General features: G+C 41.1%; 1 protein-coding gene across 3 annotated transcripts in view; it reads right to left on the bottom strand.

The window, feature by feature from the left end:
• LOC129241478 (pneumococcal serine-rich repeat protein-like) overlaps positions 1-13,522 on the bottom strand; it is a 143,429-nt gene that overhangs the window by 38,478 nt on the left and 91,429 nt on the right. For all 3 annotated transcript variants that reach the window (XM_054877819.1, XM_054877820.1, XM_054877821.1), the window contains one exon: positions 10,838-12,974. In XM_054877819.1, coding sequence (XP_054733794.1) covers positions 10,838-12,974 — 2,137 coding nt within the window. The remainder of the gene's footprint in view (positions 1-10,837; positions 12,975-13,522) is intronic.

Below are 13,522 nucleotides of genomic sequence, written 5' to 3'. Positions count from 1 at the left end.
ATTCATACAAAAAGGGTCTCTCGTTTACCTGCAAAATATTGATATGGCCGCTTTGTGTGAAAAAGCGATTTAGTATCCATAAGATTCGGTTTTGTCAATTGTATCGCCCTACAGGTACTGGAACCAATTTAAAGGTTTGTACTAAGCGGAGTCATCTCTTGAGAGCTTTTTTCGCTAATTTTGCGGTACGAATTCAATTTAGTTGCATTCCTAAATTGAGGTTTGGTTTCAATTAATTTGGCAGACAAACACTTGCAACTGCTTACGAGCTGAGAAGCTGACCATAAACGGGCGCTCTGCAATTTCAAAAGCCTTACGGAGATGCGACGCGTGAGTCCCAATTATTTTGCACAAATCGTTCTGCATTTGCAGTTCTGCTCGTGTTTTCAGTGATTTTCTTCAATGTTTTTTTTTTTGTAGTTTTCTTGTTGCTCTGTTTTTTGTCTTTTTTTGCTGTTGCTAATTTGACACAGAAGCATGACACAGAGGCATAGTTTGGATGAAAGTATGAAGAGCAACAGTCAAATGTGCGCCAAGTGACAGGCCAGCGAGAAGGGAAATTGCGGTGAACAGTGTGTGGTAATTAGGCAGACCAGACAGACAGTCAACTAGTCAGAGAGTTATGCAATTAGGTAACAAATAAGCTGCTTACCAGCAGTCACAGTAGTGATGGTAATAATAAATGCGAGTAGAAATAATTGTAAATAGATACATTCACCTTTACATACAAACGTACATACTTATAGTGTATTTGTAGGGGGATATAAGTTCGAATTCGCTTTGGTTGAGCGGGTGAAATGGTGCTTTTGGAAAAGAGGGAATGAAAGCATGAAAAGAGCAGGGGCACTGCATATAAAACATACAGCCATGTGCACATAAATAGCACACTTGGTCTGTGTATACACAAAGTTCATTTATTACTTAAAATATATACTTGTATGTATTCCAGGAAAAAAAGATACACCAAGCTACGTGGCTATCTCCTGGTCGAAAAGCGCGAAACCAGATCGATCATAATGTGATAGATGGAAGACACGCTTCTAGTGCTTTAGACGTCGATTCGAATCATTACCTCGTTGCAGCTAAACTGCGCACACGCCTCCGTGCAGCAAAAACGTACATCTATCTGCGCAGAGAATATTCGACATCGAAAAGCTACAATCATAACAGACAGCAAGAGATTCGCCACTCGATTCTCACTTCTGCTCTCAGAGAGTACTGCCCAATAATCCGGCATGAACGAGCAACGGAGCAACATTTCTCGTTCTCTATGTTCCGCCGCAGAAGAAGAAATCGGATTCCAGCGAGCCCGAAAAAATAGTAGGTACGACGAGAAAACTCATGCTGCCACGGAAAGAAATTATGCTGCCTATAGAGCCACGTTGCGATCGAGTGGAACGCGAGCCATGTGGGATCGCTATCGGGAGGTAAAAAAGGAAGAGAGACGTAATATCCGAAAGAAGAAACGGGAGCCCGAAATGCGTGAGCCAATAGGTATAACACCCGAAAATTCTACCAGAAAGTTCGCCGGCTTACAGAAGGTTTTAAGACCGGGCCTTTTCCTGTAAGAACAAAGACGGCGATCTGGTGACTGACATCCAGAGCATGCGTACTTAAGTTATGGAGGGAACACTTCTCGAACCTGTTAAATCGTGATAGCTGCGCATTTCACAGAGAATGTTAAGATCCCGATGCCCCAATTTTCGACGACAGGTCTGGCGTTCCCCTACCCTACCATGACGAGATAAGAATAGCGATAACGCGGCTAAAGTACAACAAAGCCGCGCGAGCCGACGGACTGCCGGCTGACCTATTCAAACATGACGACTAGGAGCTGGTAAGGTGCATGCATCAGCTTCTATGTAAAATATGCTCAGACGAAAGCACGCCTGCCGATTGGAATTTAAGTATGCTCTGCCCAATCGATAAAAAGGGTGTTCCTGCAATCTGTGCCAATTATCGCGAGATTAGTCTTCTAAATATCACCTATAAGGTTCTAAAATACCCATGAAAGGGATTCGACACACACCATCTTTTCGTCGACTTCAAAACTGCATTCGACAGTACGAAAAGCAGTTATCTGTATGCCGCGATGTCTGAATTTAGTACCCCCACAAAACCAATACGGCTTTGCAAGGTGACGTTGCTCAACACCAGCAGCGCCGCCAGAATAGGGAAGGACCTCTCCGAGCCGTTTGATGCCAAATAAGGTTTCAGACTGAGGTTTCAGGTGACTTGCAGTCGTGCGACTTCTTTAAGCTGATATTGGAGAGGATCGTACGAGCCGCAGAACTTAGTCGATCTGGCAGAATTTTTTACAAGAGCTTACAATTGTTGGCGCGCTGTTAGTTCTGCCTTTTCCCCAATTGGATAAAAAAGCAAAGCGAATGAGTCTAGCGCGGTGAATGAGGAAAAACGAGGTACCTCATGTCGCACTCGCGTATCGGCACCCACGTCACACTGTTGACAGTTAAGATTTCCAGGTTGTTAAAGACTTCGTTTATTTCGGAACCAGCATTAATACCGATAACAATGCGAGCCGTGATATCCGAATTTTGCCAACAACTACTACTTAGGACTAAGTAGGCAACTGAGCAGTAAGTCCTTTCTCAACGAACAAACCGAATACTCTATAAGGCTCTTATCATCATGCCCATCCTAACGTATGGCACAGAAGCTTGGACGATAACAACATCCGATGAGGCGTCCCTTGGAGTATTTGAGAGAAAGTGTCTGCGCAAGATTTTTGGACCTTTGCACGTTGGCGACGGCGAGCATCGCAGGCGATGGAAGAATGAGCTGTATGAGCTGTTCCACAAATGGAGGGACCTACAGTTTCAAGCCGACTCCGAACGGTAGCTATTTTTTATGAGGTGCTTTTTCATGGTAGAAATACACTCGGAGATTTGCCATTGCCTGCCGAGGAGCGACCTCTATTAGAAAAAGCTTTTTATTAATTTTGGTGTTTCACCGAGATTCGAACCTACGTTCCCTGCGAATTCTGAATGGTAGTCGCGCACCAACCCATTCGGCTACGGCGTCCGCCATAGACATAGCGCAGCGAATAAAGATCCAGCGACAGTGTTGGCTGGGTCATGTCATTCGAATAGATACAAACGCTTCGGCTCTGAAAGTATTCGATGCGGTACCAGCTGGTGGTAGCAGAGAAAGAGGAAGGCCTCCTCTGCGTTGGAAAGATCAGGTGGAGAAGGACTTGGCTTCACTTGGTGTGTCCAACTGGCGCCGGTTAGTACGAAAAAGAAATGACTGGCGCAATTTGTTAAACTCGGGCAAAATCACTTAAGGAAGGAGAATCAAATCGTTACTCCAGCGACTTCAGCCAGTTATAACCAAAGGATGATTCTACACAAATTACTTAACTCCAAATTATAAACGAAAGACAAGAATTCTATGCGTGTATTTTAAATATAAAAACATTGGTCTCATAAATGGTGGTTAAATTTCAAGGGCCGATGTTGAATGTGAACCGCACTTAAACGTTAACGACACCGTTGGACTTCTTTCTGTGGGGTTATTTGAAAGAAAAGGTGTACGTGGATAAGCCAGCAACAATCCGAGAACTAAAGGATGAGATAATTCGGCACATTAACGGCATAGAACCTCAATTATGCCTCAGCGTCAACGAAAATTTGGACCATCGGATGGAGGTGTGCCGCCGAAGCCGCGGCGGCCATTTGGCCGATATTTTACTCCATACGTAATTGAACCATACCAATATTATCATAATAAAGAGAAATGACAATAATTTCCTAAAATTGTACTTTATTCAAAATAAACACCGGCCCTTAAAACTTAACCACCCTTTACTTTTTTCGTTCTACAGACTTAACTTTTCTAAATAATAAATTTAAGTTTAGAGAAATGTGTGCTTATATTACTTTTATTATAATTATTTTTAAGACATTTAGCATTAAAAGTTTAATTATTAAAAATGTAAATTGTTAGTCCTAAAAATATAAGAAATTTAGTTGGCCTTATAATTTTTTTGTGTGTGATCTATGCATGGATATGAGTCAAGAGACTGCTGCGCCAGTTAGCTAACATTAGCTGATGCCACTTTTCTTTCATCACAAATATTTTGACATAAGTTTTTCCACTTTTCCTATTGGCCTTAAAACTTTACGCTACGATTGATTGACTATACACCCATATTTGTCCATAAGTTATAAAATCATAATACAATCACACTAAAATAGGCAACAATAATAGAAACAACAAAAAACCATTGCGTATTATCTTTATTTATTAGCATTCGTCTGTCACCAAAGATACAAATAACAAAGAGCCGCGTTGGCACACTCGTGCATTCTTTTGCCAGTTACCGCCAGTTAACACAAAAGCCCACAATTCACTGGATATCAATAGGCTGGATTGACATCTGCGCTACATACGAGTGGTCGCGGCTGGCAGCGGGCCAGCAAAAGGCAGCGAGCTGGCAGAGGCCAGATTATAAGCCAGATTGAGTAGGTTAGCCAGTCTGTCGGGCATTGTTAACAAAAATTCAATAAACCACTATTTGGCAACTCGCTATTAGTGATTTTATAGGAAACGATAGAATTGTGGAAGTGGGGTAGCGCATTTGAAAATTATCAAACAAAGTTATGTGTTATATTTTTAAATTTTGCTTTTGTATTAATAGCGCACACCAGAGATAATGATTTTTTATATCCGCTTGGGGACATACCTACTGCACACCTATGTATGTGTGTATGTATGTGGTGACATAGGGTAGGCCATCGACTGGTTTCTTTTTAAATCTTCAGTTGTCATTTTCACACTGACAATTAGTGGCAGCAAAAAAAAAGTTGCACAAAGTGCAGTATAACACCTTCTTTGTACGAAATGGATCACTTTGCGCATGATGTATGTCTCGAAACATCGAAGAACGCATTTCATAGAGAAACTTCAGGAATGCATGAAGGGTTAATTCCCATTCCCCGGATTAAAAAAATCGGTTTTTTGTTTTTGACCGATTCTTGTTTATTATACTTTCAAACTACTCTGTACAAAATTTCATGACAAAATTCGTTAAATTGACGAAGTTATGCGTGATCAATGAACTCGGCGCGCTCCATAATACTAAGAAAGCGCGCGAGCAATAGCCGAACGGCGGTTTTTATTCCGAGCCTTAATGCAACGAAAAAAGCTCGAATTTTACGTCGGGGTCAGCAAATGGTACAAAATCAATTTTTTGAAGAAGAAGAGGGAGTACTATATGGTCCTGGAATAGCTGATTAACACGAAAATCCAGTGAGTCGTAAATATATACCTTTTTTTGCATAAATATTTGAATGAGTTTTTCTCAAAACAGCATTTTTCTATACGGCTGCCATGATATCTCGAGAACTATTCGCTGTCAAATTTGACACGAATCTCGAAATAATATCTGTCCCTATCATAAACTACGGGAAATAAGATACAATTCCGGGGAAAAAATGTGCGAAAAAACAAACTTTGTCTTTCAACCATCGCAGTTATATTAATTTTCGAAAAAATTTTTTTCAATAGCTCATACTGAAACTATATTCATAAGGAGTAAAATGCCATTTGAATTTTTCCTTTCAGACAACCTGGAGCTGAACTATCGTGGCGGCCAGCGACCAGGAATTTTCATAGAAATTTCACTTCGAGCGTTGTTAAAGCCACAATTTTCCAGAAAATCGACCAAAAATTTAAGTTGATTTTATATAATGCATAATAAATATGGCTGTAAATTTTCCAAAAGATTCAACTGATAGTTTTCTCAATAAAAATTCGTAAAACCCGTATTTTTTGGCGTTTGAAATGGGAATCCCCCCTGAAGTTGACAAATGTCAAGTGCTAACAAAACACGGCCGTGAAGATGAAGCATGCCAGAACTGCCTCTTGAAACCCGCGTTACTTTGGCACAACTACGTTTAGCATATTGTAATCGGGTAATCAGGTAGGGGTTTAACCTATCCAGAATCGATTCCGATATACTCAATATATGTCCGGCATGGGAAGGTACTCCGGCGATACTAACTACCTGTTTAGATACCCCCTCAAAACTAGTCACCCAACACTGCTCTGCCTTTGGACCCAACTAGTCGAAACTACATATTTCCTAGGCATATCGTTGAATGAGGTAGACAACGTCGAACGGCAGGCGTTGATGAACTTTAAAACAATAACAATGAAATATTCTTCTTCTTCTCCTTAATTGGCGCGATAACCGCCTACGCGATTTTGTCTGAGTTAAAAAAAGCCAGTTGTTTCTTTCTCGTGCTAACTGGCGCGGGTTGGACGCACCAAGTGAAGCCAAGTCCTTCTCCTGATCTTTCCAACGCAGAGCAGGCGTCCCTTTACCTCTGCTATCACCAGCTGGTACCGTATCGAATATTTTCAGAGCCGACGGCGAATCGCCAACGTACAAAGCTTTAAAAATCTTCCGCAGAATCACTTCCGTGTTTGGTCGAGCTTCTCCTCCTATTTGTGGTGTGTGTCTTGTTGTTGCTCCACAAATGGAGGCAGCTACAGTTTTAAGCCGACTCCGAACTGCAAATGGTTTTCTGAGGAGCTTTTTCATGGCAGAAATACACTCGGAAGTTCGCCATTGCCTGCCGAGGGGCCACCGCTATTAGACATTTTTTTTTATCACTTTAGTGTTTCATGCACGGAGATTCCAAGCCACGCACTCCCGAATAGTAGTTGCACATCAACCCATTCGGCTACGGCGGCCGCCATAAATCATTCAAAAATGTTGCATAGAATTTATATAGCACTTTTAAAACGTAAACAGCCTAATGACCTACCCTTTATTTTAATTTCTGTTCGCAATAATAGACGAGTTCATTTCTGCTTTTTCTGAATAAATAACTTTAAAATGTATTATTGTTAATGACTATTTGTCATATTTCGTCTTTGTAGAGTTGCCAATATATTTATGTAAAGTAGTTAATTATATACGCGTATTTGTACTTGTGAAATACGAAGGTTTCGAAAAGCAAACTTTGGTGTGTGCAAGTAGAAATAACAAATGCGTATATTTGCGTGTATTTAAATGGGATTGACTAATATGTAAATGAAACAGTTTGCGAATTGGTAACATTTTTTAGGTCATTTGAAAGTGATGTGCCAATATTTTTCTTTATTTACCAATGGTGTGGAGCTTACTAAGCGTAGTATTAGGTTGCAAAGCGATACTTCATTTTTTACTTTTTTTGCATACATTTGCAACTGAAACACAGACTTCAATATTTTCTCTTAATTAAGCCAGTTTTTCTTCGAAAATCCCTTTTATTTCTTATTTTGTAAATCAATCCAATCATCCTGTCATGACGGTGTCTTGGTTTAGTGGCCAACACTTGCGAAAAAACCATGGTTAAACGTTTAGAAAGTATTCAAAGGGGTGCCAGTCTCTGCATAAGCGGGGCACTAAAGACTATCGCTACGGCAGCGATGAATTAGGCCTACTGCGAACCACTAGCGGCGAAATTGGCACTCAGGTTGAGATAATCGTCTTACATAGCCACTAATAGGAAGAGTCAGAGATACTAGACGAATAGCCGCCCTTCTTACCTCCAATACCACACTTTTGTAACTCAGCAGAGCTGCACTTAAATGTTATAAAAAATTTATAAAAATGTTTTTATTTTTGTGAGCATATTTGTTAAGCTTTATAGTATTCATTTATGTAATTTTGAATGCATAGAATTTTATAGTTACATTATATTTTATACATGAGCGCTTACATTCGGTAACGAATTGCAAATAAAGAAGAAGAAGAAGAGTTTCTGACTAAGCTGATTTCACCACAACAAATGCCCGTTAGTCATTTTGTATGACATTTTTTTTTTCAAATCTATCTCATGTCCAAGCCTACCTCTCTATTTTATATTCGGTCATCCGCCATCCATGAAATGATTGCCGGATTTTGTATAGATAAATTAACCTATGGTACCTCACAATCTTATTGGAGCTTTAAGCTCATAAAGGATTCTCCTTTGCGAACTTCACCTATCGTAGCGGAATCAGAAAATTCATAAAATGCATGAAACGTAACAGAAAATATGGCGGATGTGATCTTGCTGCTGTTCACAATTGAAGTACGGAACACTTTGTAAAATCAAAGACACACGCACATACATTTACTATGTACTAAGCAGAGAAATAATTTACAGTGTATTTAATTGAAATTCGTTGCCTTGACAGCTGTGCAGTATTCGTAACTGTGAAAATTTCGCCATGTACAGATGTGTATTTATAAATAAATCAGACACTCATTTTTACTAGCTACTTACTCGTACGTCTGCAAGTTTTTCACAAATACACCAAGAGAGCGCACGAGAGAGCAAACATGGAAAATATTGGTAAAAAACACACAAAGTGCTGGAAATATGCCAATTTTTCATAGCACATATTTCCTTGGTGTATTCATTTAATATGCCCGTACTAAGTATATGAGGCCAGATTTTTCGAAACTACATTGAAAATTAAATAAAATATCTTAAATGTATTTTCCTACCGATATCTTTAAAATAAAGGGTGGTTAAATTTCAAGGGCTGATGTTGAATGTGAACCACACCTAAACGTCAACGACACCGTTGGACTTCTTTATTTGGCAACAATTCAAGAGCTAAAGGATGAGATAATTCGGCACATTAACGGCATAGAACCTCAATTATGACTCAGCCTCATCGAAAACTTGGACCATCGGATGGAGGTGTGCCGCCGAAGCCGCGGTGGCCATTTGGCCGATATTTTGTTCCATGCGTAATTGAGCTATACCAATATTATCATAATAAAGAGAAATGAGAATAATTTCCTAAAAAAATTGTATTTTATTCAAAATCAACACCGGCCCTTGAAACTTAACCACCCATTATATAATATTTGATCGGGGAATAAGTTCGTAGCGTTTTTATATTTGCTTTTATTTTACAACGATTTGTTTGCTGTTTGGCAAAGCGTAAGTATTCATTCGATAGAATCCTTTCTGCTCCACAAAACTTTGTTAATTGTATTTCCGAGTTATTTGATTTTTTATTAGTTTTGAGGCTTAGAAATGGAGTATCCATCCAGGAGGCAAAAGTGAACATTTTCGTCACCGGCCCTTCTTTGTTTTTCATCGAGATCAAATAAATGCCGAAGCAGACCGGGACATTTGCGACGTGTATGGAGAAGATGTCAAGGCGAGACTGCAGCACGGAAATGGTTTGAAAACTTCAAAAATGGTGACTTTGACATCAGTGACACGTCACGCAGCGGAAAGTCTTCTGAATTCGATGAAGAACGTCTCAAATCACTTTGAAGGAGAACGGGCACCAAACTAGTCGTGAATTGGCGGAAAAATGGAATGCGATCATAAAACGATTCTCAATCATCTTCATTCAATGGGATTTACCGAAAAATTGCAAATTGGGAGTCTGGGTGCCTCACGAGCTCAACGAAAATAAACAAAGAAAGTCGCCTTCAAATTACTTCTCAGTATCTCGCCCGCTATCGAGCAACACGCGGCCATAAAGAGCGCTTTTTGTACCGAATTATTACGGGAGATGAGAAATGGTGCCTATACATCAATATGAAGCAAAGAAAGGAGTGGGTGGCTCCAGGAGATACGCCAAAACCGAGAGTCAAGCCGGATCTTCATCCAAAGAAGATCATGACATGTGTTTGGTGGAACTGGGAGGGAATGGTGCACTGGGAAATGCTCGAAAAGAATGACACGATCAACAAGGAGCTCTACATTGCCCAGCTATACCATGTGAATGGAACTATTCGACTGAAAAGGCCTGATCGACAGGGTCAAATCAGTCAGTCGATGGAGTATTCCTTCACGACAGAGCCAGACCCCATGTTGCACAATTCGTCAAAGTTGCACTCCAAGAGCTCGAATGGGAGGTCCTTTAGTAGCCGCCGTATTCTACGAAACTTGCACTGAGCGATTAACATCTTTTCTGCTCTCTGTCAAACCATATGAAGGGCGTTACCTTCGATAACAAAGAGATCCTTAAAACTGGCTCAACAACTTCTTTGACAATTTCTTTGACCAGGCGATTTTTGGCGGAAGGGCATCAACAAATTGGGCGAGAGGGGAGATCTAAACAGCAATGACGAATATATAATTGATTAAATTATTGATATAATTATTGTTTTTTTTTTTTGTAATAAAAGCCTTCGGCAAAACGCTATGAACTTATTCCCCAACCTCATATTTTCCTACCGGTTTCGTTATAATATAGAAAAATTAAATAAAATAAAATATGCAACTTGCTGTTAGCATTCGGCCAATGACCCAAAGGGGAATGAGAAAGAGTTCACTCAAGTCAGAGGTTAGGTTCTGGAATACTACTCGGCTTTATAATATTGTAAAGCGTCGAAGGTAAATATATTCAGAAATCCTTCTTCGAATCAAACTAGAGGATTACATGCGAAATCGTTGTACGTCGTCCTTGCAAATAGTCGAGCTATCAAAGAGGACCACTTATTTGACAAATCAATTTATGATCTTCCAAAAAATTATACAGTTTATGTACAAGTAAATAAGGAAATCGGCATGAGTTTCAAGTTAAACAAACGGTAAGGAATTATTTCATCAAATTTCTTATGGGCACATCTCACAGCTTTGTGATATTACAAACTTCCTGATCCCAAGGCTCCTTCGTTCTTTCTTCCTCCTTTCCCCTGCATGGTATCACAACGAACGAATTTTGAATACATGTCCACCTCGCAAGGGCAGCCCTTTAACCTAACCTAACATCCTGATTATTTATTTATTTAATTGTTCTAAATAGGAGCCGAAAATCATTGCATAATTTTAAAGTTAAAATTTTATCCAAGTTCTATTGTACTTACAGCATTTTCTCATCGTTCGTTACCGGCTGTGTCTTGTAGCGATCTCGGTACATATCGCGTCTTATAACGCTCGGTTTGAGCAGTCTTGGCGTTATGTCCGTATGCAGCAGTGGAGAATCCCAACTAGAGTTCACATCCGCCGGTGTAGACGGTGAAGCACCATTGCTGCTTAGGAACTTTTCCATATTTTTAATACGTTCAGCTACTGAAATGTTGCCACCAGTTGTAATTGGCGTCGATACAAAGTCCAACGGTGCCGCTTGTGAAGTGGCGATAGCGTTCAACGCTGCCGCCAAATCCACCACAGGTGGTTCCTGCCGTTCCAACGAGCGTGTGCGCCGTTTAAGTAGACTTGGTGAGTTGCTGACATATTCAGCGCTGCTCGCATCCTGTTCCAGCTCATCTATGCCCAATGAACGCCGTTTCGATGGCGAGTCAGTCTTTAAAATGGGACGTACTGGTGGTGGTGGTGGTGGCTCGCTATAATGTCGTCCATCTTCACTTAGTGAACCGCTCAAATCGAATTCCTCGCGACTACTTTTACGTGAAGTCTTTAAAATGGGACGTATTTCGTATTCGTCCGAATCACCCGAGGACTTTTTCTTTAATATGGGTTTGGGTGGACGCATAACATCATCGCTGGATGCGCTTTCCAGTTTAAGTATTGGGCGGATTTCATATTCTTCATTGTTGGGTGTGTAGCCGCTTTCTTCATGTTCAGTATTAGCACATTGGCTATCGGCTGTCTGACGGCATAGCTCGGCAGCCGCCATTTTCACAGCTTGTGAGATCGAGACATGTTTGGGGGCATGTGTACCCCCATCGGAAGGTGTCGAGGTAGAATCTTTTTTCTTCAGTATACTATGTGGATGTGGTTCAGTGGCCGAAGGACAGCCATCGCTTTTGCTGCTTTCATAGCTGCTCTGCTTGAGAATGCCATGTTGTTGCTGTTGTTGTTGTTGTTGTTGTAAGCCTGCAGTCTCCTCTAGTGAATTACGTCGCGCCGATTTAATAAGTATGCTGCGCTCGTCCGGCGAGTGCGAACGTGAATAGTAACGCGACTCGTCAAGGCTGGAACGTTTCTTCAATATACCAGCACGCTTTTGTTTTGTGGTCGGTGTGTCCACAACATTCGCTGAAAATGTGACGGGCGAAGCATTGCTCGAGGCCGAGCTGGACTCACCCGCGATGTGATCTTTCTTCTTGAGTATCGAAACTATGTGATTTTGCGACGTCGAATGTATGCCGGCAGCATTTGTTGGTGGCGCCGTTACGCAGGGCGGGTCATCTGTACTTTTGCGGCGCAGTATGGGCGATAGCTTTGGCGGTTCGTGTGCAGCATCGCGCTCTATGCTACGTGCCTTCAATATGCGCTGACGCAGTATGCCACTAGCCATTGTGTTATTGGAAACTGACTTAGATATTTGATCGCTTGTTTCCGGATCGTAGTAGAAACGTTCTTCTTGCATGAATGTGGCATGTTTAGCTGGCGATGGATCACGCTCCTTTGCTTCGGCTGCCATCTCTAATTCGGTAAACGATGGTGTTGGTGGTGGAGATGCTTGCGACCGACTGCCTATGCCATAGCGCGCGGGCGTAGCCAGCTCAACAACAGCCTCCTGCTCACAATCGACGCTTGAGACAGCCAATTCGGCCAATTCTGTGACAATACCCGAGGTCATCATAGCCATTTCGATATTCGCCTGTTCGGCAATTTTCTTAATTTCGGCCAAGTCACTCTTCGTGCGTTCATTCATCTTGCGATTGACATCATTCGAACGTAATTTGCGTAATTCGCCGAGGTGTAAGGTGTCGCTACGACGGGCAAGGCGAGCGTTACTTGGCTTCTCTTTCACTGTTTCACCCGAATTACTTTCGTATTTCGAAGTCGCTGTTTCGGAGCGTGCACGATTGTTGATGCTCGGATTGGCTAGGTCCCAACCGCGACGTGCCATTTCCATGTGATAGGCCAGTTCGTTTTCAGACGATTTGCCGATGGTAGTTTTTTTGGCAGCACTATCCGATTTTTTCTGATGTGGCAATAACATTTCGCGCAGAATTAAGTCATCGGAAGGTACAAGTTGACGAACCATGCCAAGTTCACGACGTCGACGTCGACGTGCAGCTAAGGAGTCATCTGAAAGGTAAATGGAAACATATCAAAAAAATGTGTACATAGGAAAAGGCTTAGTGATTGTTGATGTTATTGCTGCTGAGCGAGTGCGAATTGTGATAAGACTTAAAAAAGAAAAAAAGTATGAATAAGAATAAGCACAGGCTGGTTCAAGTACAAGTATCGTTTTGAAGTATATTTTATTTCAACACCAACAACTTCGACTGGTAGTTAATATCATCAGCGGAATAAAATAAATAAATAAAATTATTTAAAATATTATCAGCAGCGACAGCTGCTTTCGAGGGTGGAAACTTATTCCCATGCCCAATAAATTCTGCCCAATTTGCATTTTCATCTTTGTAGCTATGCAAAGAAAGAAGTATCCGGAAAACCTCAGTTTATTACCGCTAAATAAATATATTTGCAGAGAGTAGCAAATCATTGATCACAAATTAGGGAGGCGCCCAGTTTTCCAAAAATGCTTTTGGAAATGCCATTTCGCTTAAAGAGCTTTGTTTATCAACTTTCAATGAGCTGAAGTTGAAGGTATGACCTTGGACGACATGTGA

The sequence above is a fragment of the Anastrepha obliqua genome, chromosome 3, assembly GCF_027943255.1.
Source record: "Anastrepha obliqua isolate idAnaObli1 chromosome 3, idAnaObli1_1.0, whole genome shotgun sequence".
In the NCBI taxonomy this organism is placed as follows: Eukaryota; Metazoa; Arthropoda; class Insecta; order Diptera; family Tephritidae; genus Anastrepha; species Anastrepha obliqua.
This window is presented reverse-complemented; position numbering and strand designations above follow the sequence as displayed.